Genomic DNA, 23544 nt, shown 5'->3' on the forward strand with positions numbered 1-23544 from the left:
ATGTCGTTGGTGTTTACTGAATGAGATGTTTTACAGTGGTTCATGTGATTAGTGAGAAAACTATGAATGTTTCTTCAGCGTCCGAAAACCCATAACATGGGACTATATGTTGTATCAATGTCTTATGTTTGCAATGTTGTTGGGGGGTTTTCAATAAAAGGTAAGTAAGTACAAGGTAAGTTTTTTTTCAATATGCTTCAACATGGGAAAAGGGTCTGACATTGCACGCTTGTGACAGTTGTCATTGTGTCTGGGGGATGGGGTGCGGGGTGGAGGGGGAGGGGGTGGGGGTCGAAGTTTATGGCAGTATTGCTCCCAGACCCGGCGGGTAGCCGGGTGCGCGGAAGCTATGCCCGATTTTTTAAAAGTACTGATTTTACTTTGAAATTTCACTGCTTCCGCCATCTTTGTTTATCTAACTTGACTCACTACATAAGGTGGTGGCGGGTGCCCCCAGACCCCCCTAGAATTTTCCTCTTTTTTGACAAAACATGCTCACATCCCTGAACATCAATACATGCTGTTTTCTTTGTGAAACCTGCAAACTGTTGGTTTAATATCAATAAAGCTTATTATTTATTGCAATAAAAACGAATTTAGCTTCGTCGATTCAGCAGTCTTAGTCCGACGAGGGTAGTTGTTTGGTCCGCTGTGAGCAACCGCAAACTTTGTACCAGTGTCTAAATAGGGAGGGGTGAGGTTAGGTGTCACGTTTTCCTTCGGAATGTTTATCAACAAATCTTCACAAGGTGAGACTTGGCTAAACCCCTGCACCCATTGACCGACATCTACATGCATGCAAAGATTACAAAAAAATGAATTTAGATTCAGTATATATGGCAATTGGTTTGTTTGGAATTTTGTTTTGTCAAAGATTAATCTAAAATATTTGCTGTATATTATAATGAAATTTGAATTTGCCGCGAATACTGTCGATGCATTAAATGGCCTGAAGAGTAAAGCTAGATTGTTTTTATATTTTGATGTATAGAGCTCGAACAGAAGTTTGTTACTGATCGCGATATAAAGATCAGTTGTCAAGGTCGTCGGTTGTTTTGCAGTTTGATCACTGTGGTGTTTAGTTGCAAAGTTTAGATCTTCAATGGCTCTTTGAATTCTTGAACTTATTTTGTCCAAATGGTTCGAGTTAGAAACAAAATAGAAAAAAATGTGCCTATTAGGAATACTTATAGTGTGAAGGGATTTATGTCCATATAGATTTACAATATGGAATATAAATTTTGAAATTTTGAAATTAGATGCTATTTTATATTAATGTTTTGATCCTCTAGCTAAGTTTAAGAGTTTTAGAGTTGTCGGGGGTAGATAATAGGTCAGATAATGTAAGTAATGTGTTGAGAGAGGTTCCAGTTCTTGCCCTCAGGGCTACCTTTAGGGATTACTTAAGAATGGACTTTCACTTTGTGTGGGTTCATTGAAGTATGAACCTTCATAGAGTGTGGTCCAAACTGAATGCGGTCTAGTGGTAGAGCGTCCGTCCGGAGAGCGGTAGGTCCGGGGTTCATACCAAAAGACGTTAAAAGATGGTACTTGTTGTTACCCTGTCTGGCGCTCGACATAAGAGGCTAAAACAAGGACTGGTCGGCTCGGAGTCAGTATACTGTGTCTGAATGGGGTATTCATGTTAAACTGCGGCATGTTTTCTCAGTGAGCTAGCACTGTAAATCGCCATCAGTTAGTACAAGCAGACACACACACGCGCATGCACATCGCTATATAAGTGCAATAATCTTATACGCGACGTTAAACCCAATTTCACCTCGCCTCACCTAACTGAATGAGTGAGTGAGTATGGTTTTACGCCGCTTTTAGCAATATATATCATGAGGGCGTCTTTTAATGTTTTGGCTCCAGCTCAGAGGCGTGAAACCCTATCCTGATCAGTTCGTCTCGTTTGTTTAGCTTCAGTTGTGACACCTCACTTCCTAAAATAACGAGTTAGTCTTTTAATGTATTTGTTTCATTTAAGACGCGCCCCTTCTTATTATAATGAGTTGTACTTTTAAGTGTTTTAGCTCAAGTTGACATCCATCTAGATCCCTTAGACCATGCAGTTACAGACATTATCGTTTTCAATTTTATGGTTATTGAAATGAATTGGTCTTTTAATGTGTCAGTTTCAGTGGAGGTGCCCCATTTTTTATTAAGATGAGTGTATCTTTTTAGCTCCAGTTAAGACGCGTTACTTCTATAATAATGAGTTAGATTTTTTGCGAAACGATCGTAGCCCTAAAATTATTGGAAAGTTATCGTAAGGAAATCGTATGCCGTCGTAGCCTATTTTCGAAACTATCGTAGGCCTAAGATATCATAAGATTATCATAAATCTAATATAGCCCCATACCTGTCGTAGGTTAATGTTATCTTCAACCAAGATGGCGGCATACTTTGCCATAGATATTTTTCAAACAAATAATCTGCTTTACCTTCAAAGATTGACATTTCATTTTGTTAAACTGTGCGATTCAAATTGACACTTCGAAAAAACACGAAGAACGCATCGAAGATATCACGTTAGAAATGTTCTTAATCGCGACCGCGATCCACATAAGTATGGAGTCGATAGCTTACAATATATTTCTATCCAAGTCCATGCTGACGAAGTGTGAAACAACATACCTTTTCGATAATTTCGGAAGGATTAAAGCGGAAGGTGTCGGCAGGCTCTATAGTAATGACCGTGACCTTATTGATAACTCAGGGGCAGCTAGTCTTATTGATTTAACAAGGAAATACATGTGATCAAAACTGCGTTTAGTATATTTGTATAAAGAGTATATTTAAGGTTTTTCTAGCAAAAGTAATTGAGTTAGGTTTCGTTTTCAAATCAACACCTAGGTTATCCATATTCCTAAAAGACAAATATTTGACAATTGATTAAATATTGTCTATTGAATAATTGCATTCTTTAAAAACGGGTGATTAACGACATAGATGTATTCCATTAAATGTAGCAATTTATTGATATTTTGAGAGCCAGAGTTAAGCACATATTTTCGTATCGTATTTTCGAGAATGAATTTGAAAAATCAAGTAAAAAATGGGTTTAAAATGTCGTAAAGCAGTAACATATTTTGAGCATTGTCCAAAATTCACTTTCCAATATATTTTCGCAGAAAATGTTTATTGAATGAAATTTACTGATCAATATAAAATAGATATTTTCACCACAATAATCTTTGAATTTTGCATTCAATGCACCGATTTTAAAATAATAATTGATGTTGGTCTTTTTAAAATTTAAGTGTACATTTACCCGTTTTATATTCTCAAAATATAGATACTTGAGACTATTCAAACTGGACAAGTACTATTAATTGACCCTCAGCAATGCTTTCAGACAAGCCAAGCGTCACCGAACTACTTTCTGGAATAGATTTTACACATTGACAATGTTGATATTTCGCTTCTCAGCCAGATTTAAATCAAATCAGACAAATCGGTTTATTAGCTCTACTTAATTTAAAAGAATAGAAAAGGACTATATTATATGTATGTTTACGTTTACTTGTAGCGTGCCATGAGACAACATCACTTGACAATTCCAAAAATATCTCCCTTTGTGAACGAAAGTGTCACTTTCAAATTTTGATAAGAATTTTGGATCTAGATAGGTTAAAAACATTACATCATCTAAATACAAATAGCTTGATATTGTATTTAAGTCCTTTGTTTATTCGTGAAATATATATGATATGTATATAACAAAAGAAATTTACATTTTCATTGTAACTCGCTCATGGGTGCGCTGCTTCCTGAACATTTTTTGTTTTGAGTGTTTCCAGGTATAAAGTTAGTGATTTCTCTATAAACTTGACTTTTTACATAAACACAAAAACAAGCAGTATTGAGAAACTGATCCAGCATACATCACATAACATCAGACCTAAACCTGCATCTTAAATGCTGACCGATCATAGGTGCCGTTATTGTCATTTAGAATTACGTACGTCCCTTAATTACTTTCATCCTTGACTTTGTACCGATGTGTTTACATAAAGCTCTGCTCTCTCGCGACAGGATCATTAGAAGTATCATTTTTTGCACATTTTTTTCAATTCTAATAACTATAATGTGGTAACACTGCACTTATTGATTATAACATATTGGGTTTGAAAAATGCCTTTGCATAGCACAACGTTCGCTCGTCACGCCGAACACCATGGTTCGATTCCGGACATGGGTACAATGAGTGAAGCCCATTTCTGGTGTCACCCGCCGTTATATTGCTGGAATGTAGCTAAAAGCGGCGTACAATCATACTCACTCACTCACTTTGCATAGGTGAGGTGAGGTGAAATTTGGTTTAACGTCGCGTCCAAGATTATTGCACTTATATAGCGACGTGCATGCACGTGTATGTGTGTGTATGTGTGTGTGTGGCTGCTTGTACTAGTCCGGACTGATGCCGATTTATAGTGCTAGCTCACTGAGCACCCGATCCAGGAAATATTACCTACTACTAGCACAGAGTTGTTAGCAACTATGACCTGCTACTAGTAGGTACAAAGACGGTCTCTACGTCTCTGGAGACTAACATTTACTGCTACTACTAGCTAACAGTAACAATTAAATAGCATAACCATATTAGGATGTATGTTCACAGGGGCGCATTTCACGCCATATTGGAATATGCAGTGTCCAACCCAGCATTCAGCAGATGGTAGGATGTCTGTCATCATTTTGTTGTTGTTTTTTATCTCCGGTCTAGACAGGCTAGACTTAGATTTAGTATCTTCATACGGTATATGTATTTTATACATCACCTAATAACAATTTTAACAACCAATAGATAGATCTATAGATATATATATAGTAATCCGGTCTTAATAGAAGATCGTTACGGTTTTCATTCATACATGCCATTGTATGTGTATTTGTTTGATAGAACTACACATATTTATAAGAACTGATCGTTACAAAATGTATTGGCAAACAAGGTTAAAATTTGTCTTTGGAAAAATCGTCCCGACGTGGTCAGAAAGAGTTATCCCCCTTGGCCGGCATAGCGATCGGTTTTCGATCAAACATTTATCGGTTAGATCTTGCTTTTTGTTTATCTGTTCTTACTTGTTCGTTGGTCATAATGTTATCTAGTCTTTGTGCAAACATAATTTACAGTCTACAACCATTCACTATGGTACTTTTTATTTTCAGATACTGAGATGGAGAACGTCAACGTGCCTGCTGACCCTGCACATGACGCATGTTTGTATTCTATGTCTGTAGGCCCAGAATGAGTGTAGGACTAACATAGATATATCATCGGGGAAGCATCATATCTCATCTAGATTATTAGTGTTAATTAACTTGTTTTGCTGAAAAGTCTGTGTTCTGGGTTCAAAGTGAGGTCCATTTCTGGCGTTCGCTCCATTGTGAGATAAGGCCCACGCTCTAATTCACTAGTCTACATGCCCTCTTTTTTGTTTATTGTGGTTGTTGTTGTTGTTGTTGTTGTTATGATGAACACTGAGGGAATATGTAGACATATGAGATTAATAAAGGATCATAAAGATTATTGTGCATTGGGCAAATTTATAGTAAACTATACATGTATCATTGATTACCTCCCTTTGCAACCAATATGTCAAGATATCAGTACCAATTTACACATTTTTTTATTCCCAGGGTATCCAAGTGGGCTGTGTCCTGCCACATTCAGGAAATTTGAGGTGCAACCCTTGTAGGAAATCAGGTATGTTGTATTCTACCCCTATTCATGTTGGGAATTACATTAATTTATATTGTTATACTAAGGCTAATTTACTGTTGTATAGATTTAGCACAAGCTAAGCACAGGTGCTGTGAACATTTATCTGTATGCAGTGCCACCATGATAAAGTCAGGGATAACAATAGAGGAATCATCATACATCAAATTAAATCATGGATGTCATGATATGAAATACCACATTTGTAGTATTATCGGTACCTCATTATAGTCTTTCCTCACGGGATCATCAGCTGACACACTGTGATATTACTGAAACACGTACTGTTCTAAGTTGCATTAGCCAACTCAACCATTCACTATGCAAACTCGCTGACCTGATTATATTGTGAAAGTATTACTTTCCCTCAGACCTTAGGCCATTTATTAAGTTATGAGGTGTGAGTTGGTATACTGTAATCAAACTACAGGCTATCATGAATACAGGAATATCCAATTTGAAGTCAAATGAGCTTATGTCATGGTGCATTATCTGTCATCTGTCCATAACTAACTTGTACACTTTCAAAACCTCCTCTGAATCTACAAGGCCTATGAAACTGAAATCTCAGCAATGATATTATCATGGAACTGTTCTGGGTGAACAATACCTTCCAAATGACGTGCTGGTTTTCTTGGGGAATTAGTCAGCAAAGAGCCAGAGTCACAGGAGACTAATCACAATTTTATTTACAAGAACAATTAACAATTTACAATATCTTAGAAAATAACTGAGGGTGCCACAGAGAGTCGGTACACACTCTGGGCTGTGGGAGAGAGGTCTGCTTGGTAAGAGAGTCAAACCCCTTCTCTCCTTAAAACCTGCCTACAGTATGTATTTAACAAAAAATTAAACAATAGAAAGGAATGTGATTGGATGATACACGCTTGGTTGTGTCCTAAGCTAAATGGATGGCTAGACAGAGGGGAATACTAAATCCTGTTTATCCTGTTGGACTGGCACTAATCTTGTTGACATATTTACTGGATGCTTTGAAAGAGATTAGGGTGTCACTATAGATGAGCTTGTGTGGGGTCTAATCCTTAATGCCCTATAGACGAGCTTGTATGGGGGCTAATCCTTAATGCACTATAGACGAGCTTGTATGGGGGCTAATCCTTAATGAGTCTTAATTGAAGTAATGTTATTCTAATATACCCCGGTAGGTGATGACAGATATACTTAAATAAATATCCTTTGTCTGGGAGATGGGATCTTGATACCTTAGGCTAGCATTTATCTAAAAGCTTCAAATCAATTAAACTATGTAGACGTAACTCTTGTCTTATTGAATAGTATGTCTAGAAGACGCGCTCCCATTACCTTAGGCTAGCAACCATCTAAAACAGCTTTAACTGAAACTACTGATATTTTATATATGCATTTTACCTAATGATATTTATTACTTGGTCAACTATAATTATATGAAATGATGTATAAATATTACACCACGATAACTCATAAAAGCACTTGATGTAGATCTAATTATTATAAGATAACTTAGTATAAATGTTATCCCATGATAACTTCCCCTCCGTCTGAAAAAGTTTGGACCCCAAACGTGTAAAAATAAAAATAATTAAGGCTTAGATGGACAATGTATAAAGTTAAACTGGTAGTAGTGAATAATAATTATTATAGAGTCTCTTTGACATAAGGGAACATAATATAAAAATGCTGTCATCAGGGGTTCTGGATGTGGAGTTGGCTTGTCTTGGCACTCTGTACTGGTGGCTTTATGGGTGATGTAGGAGGCCTTGAGTTCCACATCCTGGATTGGGGTTGTAAGGTAGTAGGCTGTGTCCATGGAGGTGTTACATGGAAACAAAGAAAAGAGAGTTAGCATGTTCAAATAATATGTCATATATAAATATTTCCTTAGTTTGTCTGTAATAACTAGAAAATAAAACAAATATGATAATTATGATGTAAAAGATCAGTACATAATTATTACTAAACGGTGTCATGACCAGGAAGGATGTATTGGCGGCAAATTACAAAAGTTTATCATGAAAAAAATAGTAATATCCTTCTACTTTTGGATACAAACATTAGACACATTATATGTGCATGTGCATATAACAAGTGCCCTGATTAGTAACATTAATACGGTATACAAAAGGTGTATATCATCGTTAGTTTTCGTAACTATTTGGTTTGCCTTTTTTTTGTTTTGGTTCATTTCGGTTGTTAAGTTTACTTTATTTGAATTTGGTTTGTTTCGCTTTGATTTTCCTTCGGTTCAATGCGATAGGGTTTAGTTTATTTTGCTTCGGTACGGTTTTTGGGTTCGATTCCCAGTATGGTTTGGTTCGCTTAGGTACGCTTTGGGTTCGATTCCCAGTATGGTTTGGTTTGCTTCGGTACGGTTTGGGTTCGATTCCCAGTATGGTTCAGTTCGCTTCGGTACGGGTTGGGTTCGATTCCCAGGATGGTTTGGTTCGCTTCAGTACGGTTTGGGTTTGCTTCGGTACATTTTGGGTTCGATTCCCAGTATGGTTCGGTACGCTTCGGTACGGGTTCGGTTCGCTTCGGTACGTGTTGGGTTCGCTTCGGTGGGGTTTGGGTTTGCTTCAGTACGTTTTGGGTTCGGTTCGCTTCGGTACGGGTTGGGTTCGCTTCGGTGGGGTTTGGGTTTGCATCGGTACATTTTGGGTTCGATTCCCAGTATGGTTCGGTTCGGTACGTGTTGGGTTCGCTTTGGTGGGGTTTGGGTTTGCTTCGGTACGTTTTGGGTTCGGTTCGATTCGGTACGTGTTGGGTTCGCTTCGGTGGGGTTTGGGTTTGCATCGGTACGTTTTGGGTTCGGTTCGCTTCGGTACGGGTTGGGTTCGTGTCATTTCACTTCGCTTTTGAGATTGGTTGATCAGGTCAATGCTCAAAATTTGTTGTGATACAAATAACTCAGATGATCAGGCTGATGCCATTTGTTCTCAACTGGCGACCCATAGTGAAAAGACTGGACACAAGAAAACATAACAAGATACGGCTAATAGCTGTTTCGTGATTTGCACCGTTTATTCAGGAGATTTTGTATTTTGATCAAGAATATGTGCAATTGGCAGATATCAGAATATATGGGGAGTAGATCACCGTATGGTTGAGTGGTACCACATTCTGTGTAATTCAGATATGATTCACGGTAGAAAAAGGTGTTGATATTTCCAAAGTCTTTATGTGGAAAAATACCCCTTTTGGATTTATAAATTGGTGCTTCCTCTGGATCGTATGGAGGATTATCTTCTAGACAGGACCAATTTCGGAGATCCTGCCAGCTATCATCAAGGTAGCGCTGTATGAGGTGGGGAGGAACACTTTCAAAATAGCATGTGTGGACAGTATCAGGATGTTCTTTATATGAGACCTTGACATAGCAGTCTCCTTGAATAATTTCAATGCCCAGAACTCTTTCTATTTTATGTTCTACTCTTCGTAGGTGTTTGGGAAAAAACGGATGTGGTTTGACATTTAATTCTATGCATGGTTTGGTGTTGTCTTGCTTGACATTTCCTGACATTGTATTCCCTGACAGAACATTGACTGATTTATTGTCTAGTGCTGATTCCTTTTGGTCGAAAAACTTATGATTCTTCAGTGGACGTTTTCGTCGTTTTCCTGACATACTTCTTTTGAGGTGAAATTCTCTCCGAATGGAGTCTGGAATGCTGCTGCCATACTCCCATGTGTTTCCTCTTTCTGGATCCTTCCATTTTACTCTGTAGTAGATTTTGCCATTTGCTCTCTTGGAACTAACAATTGAGTGGATGTCCTCTGGATTGAAGACCTGAGGGATGTCCTTGGTTTGATTACCTGATGTTGGACTTGGAGGTTGTACCTGGCTGTCGTCGGGTTGTTTTCTGGATTTGGGCTGGTGATGCTTACTATTCACTCCTCTTTTCCCTTTATTTACCTTTTCATTTACCTTGGTTGGAGCACTAGGACCTGGTGTGGCATGATTTTCCTTCATGGTTGCCGTGGGACTGGTAGGTTTTTCTGTTGTACTTGAAGCAGGGTTTTTCTTCTTTGTTGGGGTCTTTTGCTTCTGACTCTTGTTGCTCGAAGTACCTGCCTTTGTTTTGGAATTGACCTTCTTACCTTTCTGTTGTGGAGGTGATTGATCAGTAGCCTGGTAAGTTGAACTTGTTGATGGGGAATTGTTGCTGTCAAACTGAGTATCATTGACTGGTTCCTCGTTGTCATCCATGACTCCTGAATCTATGTCACTGGGGTTATTGAGGTATGGTTCTGGAGGATACTGTGGACGATCAGCAGGATCAAAATATGGCTTCAGACGGTTGGCATGGACCAGTGGTTTGTGTATTTTGTCGTCAGAACTTCGGCGTAGTTTGTAGGTATAATTTGGACCTGTATGGATGATATAATAGCTACCATACCACTTTTTGGTTAATTTGTTGGAAAGGCCTTTTTCAACTTTTTGACAGTAGAGCCAAACTCTTTGACCTGGGGCGAATTCTGGTTCTTTAGCCTTTCTATTATATTGTTCTGAATACACCTCCTTAGCCCGAGCAGTGTTTTCAGCTGCGATTGTTCTAGTGATTTCAAGCTCCTCAAGCAAATTGGAAAGATAACTTTTGTTATTGTGGCCTAAATTTTCTTTTGGAATTAATGCTACATCTTGTGGAGCTCTCATTTCGCGGCCGAAAAGCATAACATATGGGGATTTTTGAGTTGATGAATTTGGAGCCATCCGATAGGCCATCATGATGCCAGGAATAAAACGGGGCCAATCATTTTGAGACTTGTTACAATAGGCTCTTAGTGATTGATTGATGTAAGAGTTGAGCCTTTCTACACAGCTGTTTGTTTGAGGATGGTATGGGCTGGTATGGGTAAATTTAATTGCCAAAAGTTCACAAATTGCTTTGATAAGCTTGGACATGAAATTCTGACCTCTGTCTGAAATTAAGGTCCTTGGAGCGCCATACCGACAAAATATTTCTCTGACGAAAACATCTGCTACTTCTTTGGCTTCTTGGGTCCAAAGTGGAAAGGCTTCACACCATCTAGATGAAGCATCTGTGATCACCAAAATGTACTTGTACTTATCTGGTGTTGTTGGCAGGGGACCGAGAATGTCAATGTGCCATCGGGTGAAGACCTCTTCTACAGGTAGTGGACGAAGTGGTGCCTTCTTGCCATGGTAGTGCCTCTTGGTCTGTTGACATACCTCACATGTCTGGACATAAGTAGCAATATCGCTGTACATTTTGGGCCAGTAGTACTTAGGTCTCATGGTGTTGTGCATCCTTTCTTTCCCATGGTGGCAACCGCCAAACTCTGAGTCATGATAGGATTGCAGGACTTGATTTCTGAGGGTTCTTGGGACTGCCAGCTGTTTAATGAACTTGTCTGCGTGGCCTTTCTGTCTTTGTGGAACGAATCGGTATAGGATGCCTTCATCAATTTCAAAAGTATTGGCTTCAATAAGAATCTTTTGACGATCCTTTTCATTTTGTGGAAGGACTTCATCCTCTTTGTAGTCAAAGATTTGGATGAAATCTGGACAAATCCTTTGTAGGTGACGTAAATTTGGATGTTCTTTTATACTTACTTCAACCAATGTGTCTTGGGTAACATCAGCATTTGTAGCATGTAATGCTGCGACAACATTAACTGGTACTGACTGATAATCCTCTTCATATTCAAAGGTGACTGACCAATGTGTTGTCTGTGTGTCTGATTCTAAGTGATTGACAATAGGTGTGCAAATATCCACAGTCTGAGTTGTCTGTGTGACTTGTGTGGATGAATGGGTGTTTGGCAAGATTGTGGTACTGCTAGTTGATTTGCTTTGCTGAGTTGAAGTTACTGAGAAGACTGTTTTCTCAGCATCTTCTTCTGTCTGATCATTACAGTTAATATTTTCCTCATATTCCCTACGTGAGAGAGCATCGGCATTCCCATTGGCTTTGCCGCTGCGGTGAACAATGTCAAAAGTGTAGGTAGAAAGTTCCAAAGACCATCGTCCTAACCTACCTGTGGCATCCTTGATGGATTTCAGCCACTTCAATGCTATATGATCAGTGTAGACTGTGAATTTGGAATTTGCAAGGTATGGACGAAAGGATCTAATGGCTTCAACTAGAGCTAAGCCTTCCTTTTCTGTAATGCTCCAGTTCTTTTCGCTGCCATGAAGAGCTCTACCACCAAAAGCTATTGGATGTTCATTATTCTTCTCGTCTTTTTGACTCAAAACAAAACCTATGCTCATATCACTGGCATCAGTTGCGAGAAGAAATTCTTTGTCAAAATTTGGATAAACCAGAACAGGTGTATTGCTCATAGCATGTTTGAGTGTGTTGAATGCCTGATCACACTCAAGTGACCATTGGAACTTTGGTTTCTTTCCTACTTCTGCCTCTGAATGCTTCTTTAGCAAGGCATTCAGTGGAAGCGCTATGTGAGCGTAATTTTTCACATACTTCCTGTAGAAGTTTGTGAGACCTAAGAAGGAGCGAATCTGCTTTTGTGACTTGGGCACTGGAAAGGTTCTAATTGCTTCAATCTTTTTGTCATCAACTTGAACACCTCCACATGATAAAACATGACCCAGAAAAGATACTTTGTCCGTTGCAAAATTGCATTTGGATGGCTTTAGTGTTAATTTTGCCTGTTTCAGATAGTAAAATACTTGCTCTAAATGTTGAAGATGCTCTTCAAAGTTTTTGCTGTAAATTATCAAATCATCAATGTAGATCAGCGCAACCTTAAAAAGCAATTTTCGTAGCACTTTGCTCATGAGCTGTTGAAAACAAAGTGGAGAATTTGTCAAACCTTGGGGCAATCGTTTGAATTGATAAAGGCCTTGATGGGTGACGAAAGCAGTTTTATGCTTTGAATCTTCATGTAATGGCACTTGGAAGAAGCCATTAGCAAGGTCTAAAGTTGAGAAGATCTTAGCTTGTGCATTGGCGATGTTATCAACAACATCATCAAAAACAGGAAGAGGCCATGACATTGGTAAAGTGACAGAATTCAACTTTCTGTAGTCACAAACAAATCTATATGAGCCATCACGTTTCTTGACTAGGATAATTGGAGCTGAATACATAGAAGTTGACTCCTCGATCAAATCATACTTCAGAAAATCATCTATAAGTTCTTCAGTGACTTTTTGGAGATGAGGAGATTGACGATATGGTCTACTCTTAACGGGTGGGTGGTTGCCAGTGTTAATGGTATGATGGTGCAGGTCAGTCTTACCTAAATCTGCAAGACTTGTTGAAAACATGTTTCTATTTTGTCCCAAAAATCTAAGTAGTCTGTGTCGTTGGTCTGGAGTCAGTTGTGTATTGGTCAAATCAAATCCCAACTCCTGTGCAATTTTGACATAATCCCTGGTGTCATTGTCTCTCTTCTCATTGTCAGTGTTAATGGTACTGATGAATGGTTGGTCAGAGCCGATTTCAAAAACAGAGTCTTTGTCAATGTAACTAAATTTGCCTACAACTGTACCCTTGTCAAGAACCTTTTCTTCTTGGGAGGGATTCATAAGCCTAAATGTAGCAGTCTTGCTTTTTGATTTAGAAAGAGTTCTACCGCCTGCTACATTAGAATGAGCAGTGAGGGAAGCAATGGGTTCAATGAGGATGAGGGAATCCTCTTTGGTCTCTGATAGTCTGACCTTGAAATGAATTTCACTCTGAGGGGGGATGTAAATCTGATCTATTGTTTTTGCTAATCCACTAATCTCACGCACTGAATTGGCTATGAAATTGATATATTGCCTATCTGAGGTGCTGTTGTTGAGTATCAAGGAATGACAGCTATAATCTAAGACTGCATCATTGTCATCAAGGAAGTTCTCACCTAGTATCACTGCCTTCGGCAGTGTAGGCAGTACATAGAATCTTTGAGAAAATTCCTGATCCTCAATGACAAAATCTAACACAACTGAACCTAACACTTTATGCAATTCGCCGCCAACACCTTTTACCTGTGGAAAGGGTGAGTTTCCAAGAGTAAGGTTTTCAAAAGCTGTGCTCAGAAAAGCAGACGAAATACAACAAATGGATGCCCCTGTGTCTACTAAACAATTTGTTGTTGTTGTGCCAAATTTTGCCTGAATTACACTTTTGGCAAGGGGCGTAACTAAAGACACTGTTGGAATTTCACTTTCAAAGTTACTTTCCATACCAGACTCCATATTTGCCATGACACCTATTAGTATGTACCGTACTAAATTAAAGGATGACAAGAAATCAACAATGTATTACTTACAATATTTGAAGACTTTTTCTTCCTTTGTTGGTGTCTTTGGAGGAGTTGGTTGTCTTTAATCCAGTGTTGAGGTCAGAGGTTGATGCAGCTTGCTTGTTATTCCATCAGATGATCACAGTTGGACATGTCCTCCAATGGGTTCTTGTAGCTGGTCGTAGTTAGTTCCTGGACTCTGTGGTTCCGAAAACGATGATTCTCCGCCAAATTATCATGGAACTGTTCTGGGTGAACAATACCTTCCAAATGACGTGCTGGTTTTCTTGGGGAATTAGTCAGCAAAGAGCCAGAGTCACAGGAGACTAATCACAATTTTATTTACAAGAACAATTAACAATTTACAATATCTTAGAAAATAACTGAGGGTGCCACAGAGAGTCGGTACACACTCTGGGCTGTGGGAGAGAGGTCTGCTTGGTAAGAGAGTCAAACCCCTTCTCTCCTTAAAACCTGCCTACAGTATGTATTTAACAAAAAATTAAACAATAGAAAGGAATGTGATTGGATGATACACGCTTGGTTGTGTCCTAAGCTAAATGGATGGCTAGACAGAGGGGAATACTAAATCCTGTTTATCCTGTTGGACTGGCACTAATCTTGTTGACATATTTACTGGATGCTTTGAAAGAGATTAGGGTGTCACTATAGATGAGCTTGTGTGGGGTCTAATCCTTAATGCCCTATAGACGAGCTTGTATGGGGGCTAATCCTTAATGCACTATAGACGAGCTTGTATGGGGGCTAATCCTTAATGAGTCTTAATTGAAGTAATGTTATTCTAATATACCCCGGTAGGTGATGACAGATATACTTAAATAAATATCCTTTGTCTGGGAGATGGGATCTTGATACCTTAGGCTAGCATTTATCTAAAAGCTTCAAATCAATTAAACTATGTAGACGTAACTCTTGTCTTATTGAATAGTATGTCTAGAAGACGCGCTCCCATTACCTTAGGCTAGCAACCATCTAAAACAGCTTTAACTGAAACTACTGATATTTTATATATGCATTTTACCTAATGATATTTATTACTTGGTCAACTATAATTATATGAAATGATGTATAAATATTACACCACGATAACTCATAAAAGCACTTGATGTAGATCTAATTATTATAAGATAACTTAGTATAAATGTTATCCCATGATAACATTCTAAAACATGAGGCCATTTACAAAATATCACTTTTGCATATTACACAGCCATTTCAGATGTGGCATTATGAAACTTGATATGTGTTATGGGGTTTACATTGGTGTATTTTTTGCTTGATCTGGGAGGAACATCTTAGATATTTACCACTTGATGAGACCCACCAGCGTGGAAATGGTGCTGACAAACCAAGGAAAATAATCATGGTAATTATGGGATTTGAACCCATTGTCATAGATTTCTGGCATATGAAAGGGATGCAGCTTAGTCTCTGAAAATGTAAAATATTGATAGAAACATTTTATATTCATTTTAGTTTAAAGTAGACCCAGTGAGATGGGCTGGGCTGAAGGGAAAATAATATGGTTCAAGGACTGTGAGACAGACAGGGATGCAACTCTGCCCAGCAAATTGAGGTGGCTTCTTGGATGACTGTATTACCTGTGCCTTCTATGGCCTTAAACTTTCACATACCTTATGAAGTTTGTTTGTGTTTTCAATATCTTCTCTGAAAATCATATTTTCAATAAGCTGAGATTTTGTGTATTTGATCCCACTAACATGATGCCAATACAACTTCAAGCTGTCAAGACATGGCAACCATATTGAACATATACTTTTCACCCTTTAGAAAGCCACTTCTGCATTTACATTATGAAATTTGATATACAGTAATTATTTAGTAAACCCAAACACAGTGTCATATTTTGCAAGTTTTTCTTATATTTGGAACTGCAACATTTTGTCTTCATGTGCTGCTGCAGCAGTCATGATGAATGTGTTCTTTTGACTCGTTTCATTACCAATTATTATCCCCCACAACATGTTTTGCGGGGGTATTAAAATGGACATGGTCAGTCCTTGCATTCATACTTCTGTGTAAGATTTTGAAAAAACGTTTACTATTTTCTTCACCAATCATGGTACATGGATAGGCCTAGTGGTGACCTGGTGCCTGTTGATAGTTTTGGATTTTTGTAAAATGTATCTTTTTAGTTTCCATGGCAACAACTTTGACTGAAATAGGAGGGTAGTGATCGTTCTTGGAACATACCTTAAAAATCTACAATATTTCTTCACCAAACTTGACACACAGATCGGTCTAGTGGTGAACTGGTGCCTTTTAATAGTTTAGGATTTTTTTTAAATTAATATTTTGAGATGCCACAACTTTGACTCATACTGAAAATGAGGGTAGTGCTCCTTTCTATGCAGATTAATTTTTTTTTACAATATTTCCTTAACAAGCATGGCACATAGATAGGTCTAGTGTTGAACTGGTGCCTTTTGATAATTTGGGATATTTAGTTTCCATAGCAAGTATTTAATATTTAGAGGATAATGGTGAATTTGTCTTCTTGCATATACTGTCATCCTTTTAATTGGTCAAGATGCTGTGAGAAAGTCTGTTCTGTAGATAAATAGTTTTGTTTCTTTTGCTTATTTATTATACCTTTGTATTGCCTTTTTGTTGTAATAATATATTCCGTGAAAAAGTACAGGGAAGCTACAGAGCCATTTTAACACCTATACCCAGGGAAGTTTGTTCGAACAGTATTTCTGTCAGTCATGTGTGAGGACAGCCAAAAGGTAATGAAGGGAAAAATTATTACATCAGAGCTACAGATAAGCAGCGTATTTGTGTAAAATACCCCCCAAAATTATTTAAAACCCAATTACTTTCCATTAACTTGTGTACAGAAACGCATGCATTAAATGAAAAACTCAAATTATTAAAACAGCTCGCGTAAATGCCCAATGAAGCTTTTTCAGCATGCATACAAAGGAGCTAATTTCTGAAACACAATTACAAGCTTATTTACTTTCTCAGTCAAACCTATGTATTTAGAACATTATTTCATTTTTTTGAAATCTGAAAATGTTCACTAATTTTGGGAAAGACCCAAGAGAGTGATGAAACGATGAGTGAAAAAATATTGGTTACCCAATGAAAAATGTAATAACCCAATTAAAATAGAAACCCTAGAGTAAAAACTGAATTGCTCAAAAAGTTATCTGGAGCTCTGTTACATGAGTCAGTTTAATGGCACCAATACAATGGGCACATCTGGCCTCCATTAGGTTGAATCTGGTAAACTGTGTCTGTGATTTTTTGGGGTGACGACATTGCAGCCATATTGAATGTTATTTTGACCAGGTACTCATGTATCATGGTGTTATTCATTTAACAGGCTGTAATACTATATTTCAATCTCCAATGTGCTATGTTTCAGTGATCATATGTTCCATTTGGTCATGCCATCATCTTTCACCTTTTTGTGTCCTAATAATGGAATGTACCAGTAAGTGTAATAACCTTGTACCTGCAATATTTCCTATGAATCTTTTTGGAAGTGAAGCTATGATTGGTTATATATGTGTGTTATCATGCACTCCAACAATGGTATAAAATAGATCTACTGTTCTTTTCAGATTTCAGATTCAGATTATCATGCCATGGTCATACCCTTTGCATGCACCCTTGTATCTAGATTACAGGTATACTTACACTGTTTGGATTGTTACGGACATGATCCAAGTAATTCAGTCTCAAAAACGTAGTCACAGTATTTGATTCTTAACATTCCCAAAGGGCAACTATATGGAATGTCAGTTTTGTGTGACTTGGCTGATTTGGTGACATTACACCCCAATTACATGGATAGTTGTTAGTGCTATCAACCTCTTGCCTGCCTGGACCAAGCACCATTAATTTAAGTGGTCATAAACAATTCACTCGTTTTTCCTCATTTGTCAATCATTATTAAATATTCATATCATTGGGTGTATCTGAACATTTGTTACTTATTTCTGCATAATCTTGTTAATCTATTTATGATGACCTTTACCAGTATTTAATTCCCTAAAAATAAATTCTGATCAGTTTCAGGCCCATTCAAACGGTTCGTAGTGAGGCATTTTTTTGTTTATCCTAGATAACCTTAGCAATGTTGTCATGAAGAGGTTGATGGATGTTTATTACACTTTTTTAACCTTCATTTGCAAAGGTATTTTTGTAGCTTCCAATTCTGATTTGTTCAACTTTAAGAACTTTCTTCTCAGAAACCAAGGAAACTAAAACTTAATGACACCTGGCATGTGTAGCACCACAATGGGACTCGGATTAAGTTATGTGGTTGTCCCAGTGTTTTATTTTACAATTTGTTCATTCAGTTCTGTGGTGTCATGTGTTGTGTTTATTCTTACGAAGATTTTTATTCTTTGTATACCATGTTCACAGGTTTCACTGTCCAGTTACAAGAAGCCTGGTGCAAATAACTTGTTTGGTCCAGTTGCACCCAACAAAGGTAACATTGATCGCCTCGAAACGTAGGATTCATGTCTGCATGTCGTTAAACAAACTGGTTGTAATATAGCATAGACTATTTTTCCAGATAAGACAAATATACAAAATAAAACAAAATACTTTTTGAATACAAACAACATGGCCTGCTTGTCTGGTGTTTGTCTTCCTGACACAACTATTAGCTCACCCAGGTGAGCTTATGCCATACCGTGGGGTCCGTCGTCCGTATGTCAACAATTTTTTCAAAAAACTTCTTCTTTTGACCACAAATTGACAATTAACGAAATTTGACTGGAAGCATCCCTAGGTGGTGAGGATTCAAAATTGTACAAATGGTGGGGCTGACCCCCCAAAGGGCTGGGTGACGGGGCCAAATGGGGGTAATTTGGCTATATTGCTTTAAACGACTTCTTTATTGGAACTGAGAGATAGATATCAACCATATTTGGTTGGAAGCATTCTCCAATGCTGGGGATTAAAAATTGTACAAATGGAGAGGGCTGACCCCCCAAGGGTCAGGGCCAAATAGGAGTAATTTGGCTATATTGCTTTAAACGACTTCCTCTCTGGAACTAAGAGATAGATATCAACCATATTTGGTTGGAATCAATTCTCAAATGGTGGGAATTAAAATTGGAGAAATGGAGGGGCTGAAATTGCTTCTTGAAAAACAATTAAGAATGAAAATAAAAAAAGAGAAACTACACTCTCCAGGAAGCTGAAACTTAACTTTGTAGAAATGATGATGATCACTTGTAGCTTACACAAAGCGAAGGTTCAAATAAGCTTATGTCATGGCTGTGTTCATCTATACTAATGGAAAAAAGTAACTGCTGTGTATTAAGTAGTGTAAATGTTATGTTATTGTAAATTACAACATAATATTTGGTCTTTTGTCTCATCAGTGTTTTATCATAACAAATTCATTGACAAAATCCATTCCAGGTAATTGGAGACGGGAGAGACACGCCCCCAAAGAGGGGTGCAACTTGTAGGCGGGCACTATCCTGCTGCAACATGACGTTACGTCCCTGCATGTGCACAAAGGCAAGAACATGATCTCAAACGATGTCCTCATAACAATGATGAGTTGTGTTTTCCCATGAGTTGTGATGCCACCCCATACCATTACACTTCCACCCCAAAACTGATGATGATAAGTAATGCAAGAGTTGCTAAAACATTCTCCAGTATGCATGTAGACCTTTGCACGACCATCAGAGCTGTTCAGATGAAACCCTCACTCATTTGTGAACAGTGTACTGTCCCTGTTTTTCTTCTGAACCTCAGATGCTGTCTACACCAAGTGTGACTGATAGTCCCGTGTAAGCAAAATAAGGCATATTGCTGAATGTTGGGACCGGATGTTGTGCTCTCTCAACCGGTAATGTACAGTTCTGCCATTAATTTGTCTTAACCCAAGAATTGTCCGATTATTAATGTGGCAGATAATATTTGTGATTCGATGAACATTAAAAATGTTTGGCAACTTCGTTTTGCGCATTTCGTGTTTGCAACATGTCATCAAGCCGTGACAGCATTATTAATTACAGTTGAACAAAAAGAAAAAAGATTTTATTAGACCCAGAGAGCTAAACAATCATTGTGTGCTGTTTACATTATGAAAACGCGTGTAAATACCTTGCTCCCAACAAACATGCAAACACACAAATTATGCGCAGTCCATAAACATTTGCATGCAAATTGTGAATCACGACCTTAAAACTGAGGAGATGTCTTCATCAATATGCTACCGCTAACCAAAGATCTGAGGACATCCCATTACGGGTCATGTCGGAACGACCTTTCGCGATCATTGACCGACCAATGAAATGACTGAAATCGACATTTGCCAATCAGAAGGTAGCTATCTCGAGGTTTACTGCACTAGTTTCAAACTGGCGACTACGCCTCGAAACATATTTTGACGTATTCTCAATTAAATAGATTTATAACTGACCAAAACAACATTCTGGAATGACTTATAGATGGCCTAAATTGTATGGATATAATCATAAAACCCGTAACTGTCGTTCGGAATACCCTCTGTTAAATATTTCGAGGATGCATGATTAGAAAACACATTTTGACTGTCACTTTCAGGATCTGGTAAGTGATGCTCTGATTGGTTGGATGAAAGGTCATGCTGACGTGACCCATAGAGGGATGTCCTCAGATCATTTTTTAGCGGTAGCGAGAACTAAGATCTGATTTTAATGAGATTGAGTTTTGTTGGACTTTTTATTAAGAAAAGTTACCTTTTTCTGCTAGTATGTATGTCGTTAACGATTAAACTTTCAACATCTCCTCTAGAGCTACAAAGCCTATGAAGCTGAAACTTGGCATGAATCATCCAAACAATGATGTCAGAATTGTGATTTGATGTTAAGCGTGTCGCTATGTAACAGCAGCGTATAAAATTCCCGGAAGGGCAACTTTGCAAATATTCCTGTCCAGATAAAATGCTTCCCATCCAGAATTTTCTACACTAATGAACAAAAGTAACAAAATGGTGAACATAAGAAAAGTACTGTTGATTGTTAGTTCTCAGAAAATAACAATAAACTGATGGATTGTCAACTTAGTTACTTTAACTCTTTGAAATTCATCAAATTCCAAGTCTGATTGACTGCCTCTATGGTGTACTGGTAGAGTGTCTGCTCGGAGAGCGGAAGGTCAGAAATTCGATCCCTTGAAGCATCATTCCAAAAGACGTTAAAAGATGGTACTTGTTGTTACCCTGTCTTGCTCTCGGTAGTAAGGGCTAAAAGAAGGAATGGTCCACTCGGAGTCAGTATACTGTGTATAAAATTTGTATGCATGTTTTGTTGAAGTATATATTTTTTCGAAATTCATGTCTAACTGTATCAGTCTCCCTCACAAAATGTTAGAAATTTGGTTGTATTTTAAGAACCTTACACTTACATACTTTGAAAATAACAAAATCAGATCAAATTATCATCTGTTATCACATTTTCCTTCACACGAATATCCAGATACAAATTGTGTGTCTGTGTCCAGAAGCCAGAAATCTTTTACCAAAAAATAAATACATATCAGTTTCTGGATGTGAATTACAAAAAGTACACAAATTATCATCAGATATTTTCATTTTTGTTCAAGAAAATATTTGTGGTAATAACACCATCTTAATTTTGTATCCTGGACACATTTAACTGGCTTGAGAAAAATTCCTTGCCAGTTGAGATAACTGCAAATTATAACTTCCCATTAAGTTTTGAATTTAAGTGAGACAACATGATATTAAACTATAATATCTTTACAGGCATTTTTAATGGAACATAACTTGATGTTGCCATGAACCTAAAATAAATGTATGCTATACCCACAAATGATCAACTGTTTCCTGATTGGCTGATAATAGAATGGGAGGGGCTTGTTTTTCATTATATTGGGTTTAACAATGTCACTGATTTTCTATTGTTGTCTTCCTGTTTTTTTATGTAAGTAATTAAAGAAGGAGTCTATGAAGTTGTTGATATTGACATATTTATTTAAAAGAATTGACTCCAATATACTTTTAAACTAATGTGGGTATAAATGTAAAAATTAGGTGTACTACGTGGATTTATTTATATTGAAGTTAAATCATAAGTTATTTTTCCATGAAAAATGTTCAATCAATGGTGATGACATCACTTATGTGAATATTTTCAACCTTTTCAGGGCAACTACCATGCTGTAATGAAACTTGATGGTATCAGTTTACACCAACGCTAAACTACATATACAGCTCCCAATACAGTGTGCTTTGAGAAGGGAGAGCAACTATGCCCTGTACGTTTCTGGAAAGAAGAAGTGTTGAGAAGAAGAGTTCTGTGTTGAAGTCAGCATTGGCATCCTGAGTAGTGAAAAGATCAGCAGGGAGTAGCATCAGTTCGCTACTGTGTGGAGGGACAGTGTTTCTCCCTATACTCATGGACAGTACTGTACATCTAAACATATGATTCATATTATAAATTGTTTCATAATGTGAGGTGGGTTTTTTTCATTCATAATATCAATTATCATATATGGTGAATTTAGCATCTTACAAATATACTGTGCATGGAATTTCTTCACTTACACTGTTTTCAGCATTTTGAGGCAAAACTCTTTTCATGTGTTACATTTATGTTTATTGTTTCCTCAACAATAAAGAACTAGCAAAATGATGAATTTTGTTTGTAGTTGATTGATTATGACAAGGATAAACAGTATTATGTAGGCATGAATGTGTTCATGTATTCATCACCGAACGACATGATGTCAAATGGCTGATTGTGTTAATGTGCCCAATGTCATGGGTTTTGCTGATCTTGTCAGCCACTGATTTGCCTTGTCCACAAGACATTTACCTGCCACCATGCTATAGCTTACATTACAATCCTGGCAATCCATGCTACAGATTATGATTTTACATCCAAACAGATGGTAAGTTAGACAGTACCAAAATAATGATGTCACCATATTATCTCAACAGAAACATGAATCGCGAGGTGCTTTGGTAATGGTTACTACCCAATATAGGTCCGACAGTGACATAAAGCTGCATTATTCTTGAATCAGATGCTAATGTCGCTAAATCTCAACAGAAACATGAATCATGAGGTTCTAGGGTTAGAGTTTCCACCCAATATGTGTCCAACAGTGATGTAAAACTGGATTATTCTTGAATCAGACGCAGATGTCACGAAATCTCAACAGAAACATGAATCATGAGGTGCTAGGGTTAGGGTTTCCACTCAATACATGTCCGACAGGGATGTAAAACTGCGTTATTCTTGATACAGACGCTGATGTTATGAAATCTCAACATAAACATGAATCATGAGGTTCTAGGTTTCTACCCAATATATGTCCGACAGTGATGTAAAACTGGGTTATTTCTGATACAGACGCTGATGTTCTCGTATCTCAACAGAAACATGAATGATAAGGTGCTAGGGTTAGGGTTTCTACCCAATATATGTCCGACAGTGATGTAAAACTGGATTATTCCTGATACAGACGCTGATGTTCTCGTATCTCAACAGAAACATGAATCATGAGGTGCTAGGGTTAGGGTTTCTACCCAATATATGTCCGACAGTGATGTAAAACTGGGCTAT

At 37.7% G+C, this 23544-nt stretch overlaps 1 protein-coding gene across 13 annotated transcripts; it reads left to right on the forward strand.

The window, feature by feature from the left end:
* The first annotated feature begins 4459 nt into the window (after positions 1-4459).
* Positions 4460-22608, forward strand: LOC125377840. Of its 13 annotated transcripts, none has more exons than XM_048391878.1 (7): positions 4460-4520; positions 5179-5229; positions 5650-5716; positions 17361-17429; positions 18011-18029; positions 18368-18434; positions 22121-22608. In XM_048391878.1, exons 2-7 carry the CDS (start codon positions 5221-5223, stop codon positions 22172-22174), a joined length of 285 nt encoding a protein of 94 aa, XP_048247835.1. In that variant the 5' UTR covers positions 4460-4520; positions 5179-5220; the 3' UTR covers positions 22175-22608. The 13 variants fall into 13 exon arrangements, 6 of the variants coding, with proteins under 6 accessions (XP_048247835.1, XP_048247832.1, XP_048247830.1 ...); XM_048391875.1 differs by lacking the exon at positions 4460-4520 and adding an exon at positions 4539-4684 and having other exon boundaries at positions 5660-5716; XM_048391873.1 differs by lacking the exon at positions 4460-4520 and adding an exon at positions 4857-5058.
* Positions 22609-23544: the final 936 nt, after the last annotated feature.

The sequence above is a fragment of the Haliotis rufescens genome, unplaced genomic scaffold (genome assembly GCF_023055435.1).
Source record: "Haliotis rufescens isolate VD_foot unplaced genomic scaffold, xgHalRufe1.0.p SCAF_100, whole genome shotgun sequence".
In the NCBI taxonomy this organism is placed as follows: Eukaryota; Metazoa; Mollusca; class Gastropoda; order Lepetellida; family Haliotidae; genus Haliotis; species Haliotis rufescens.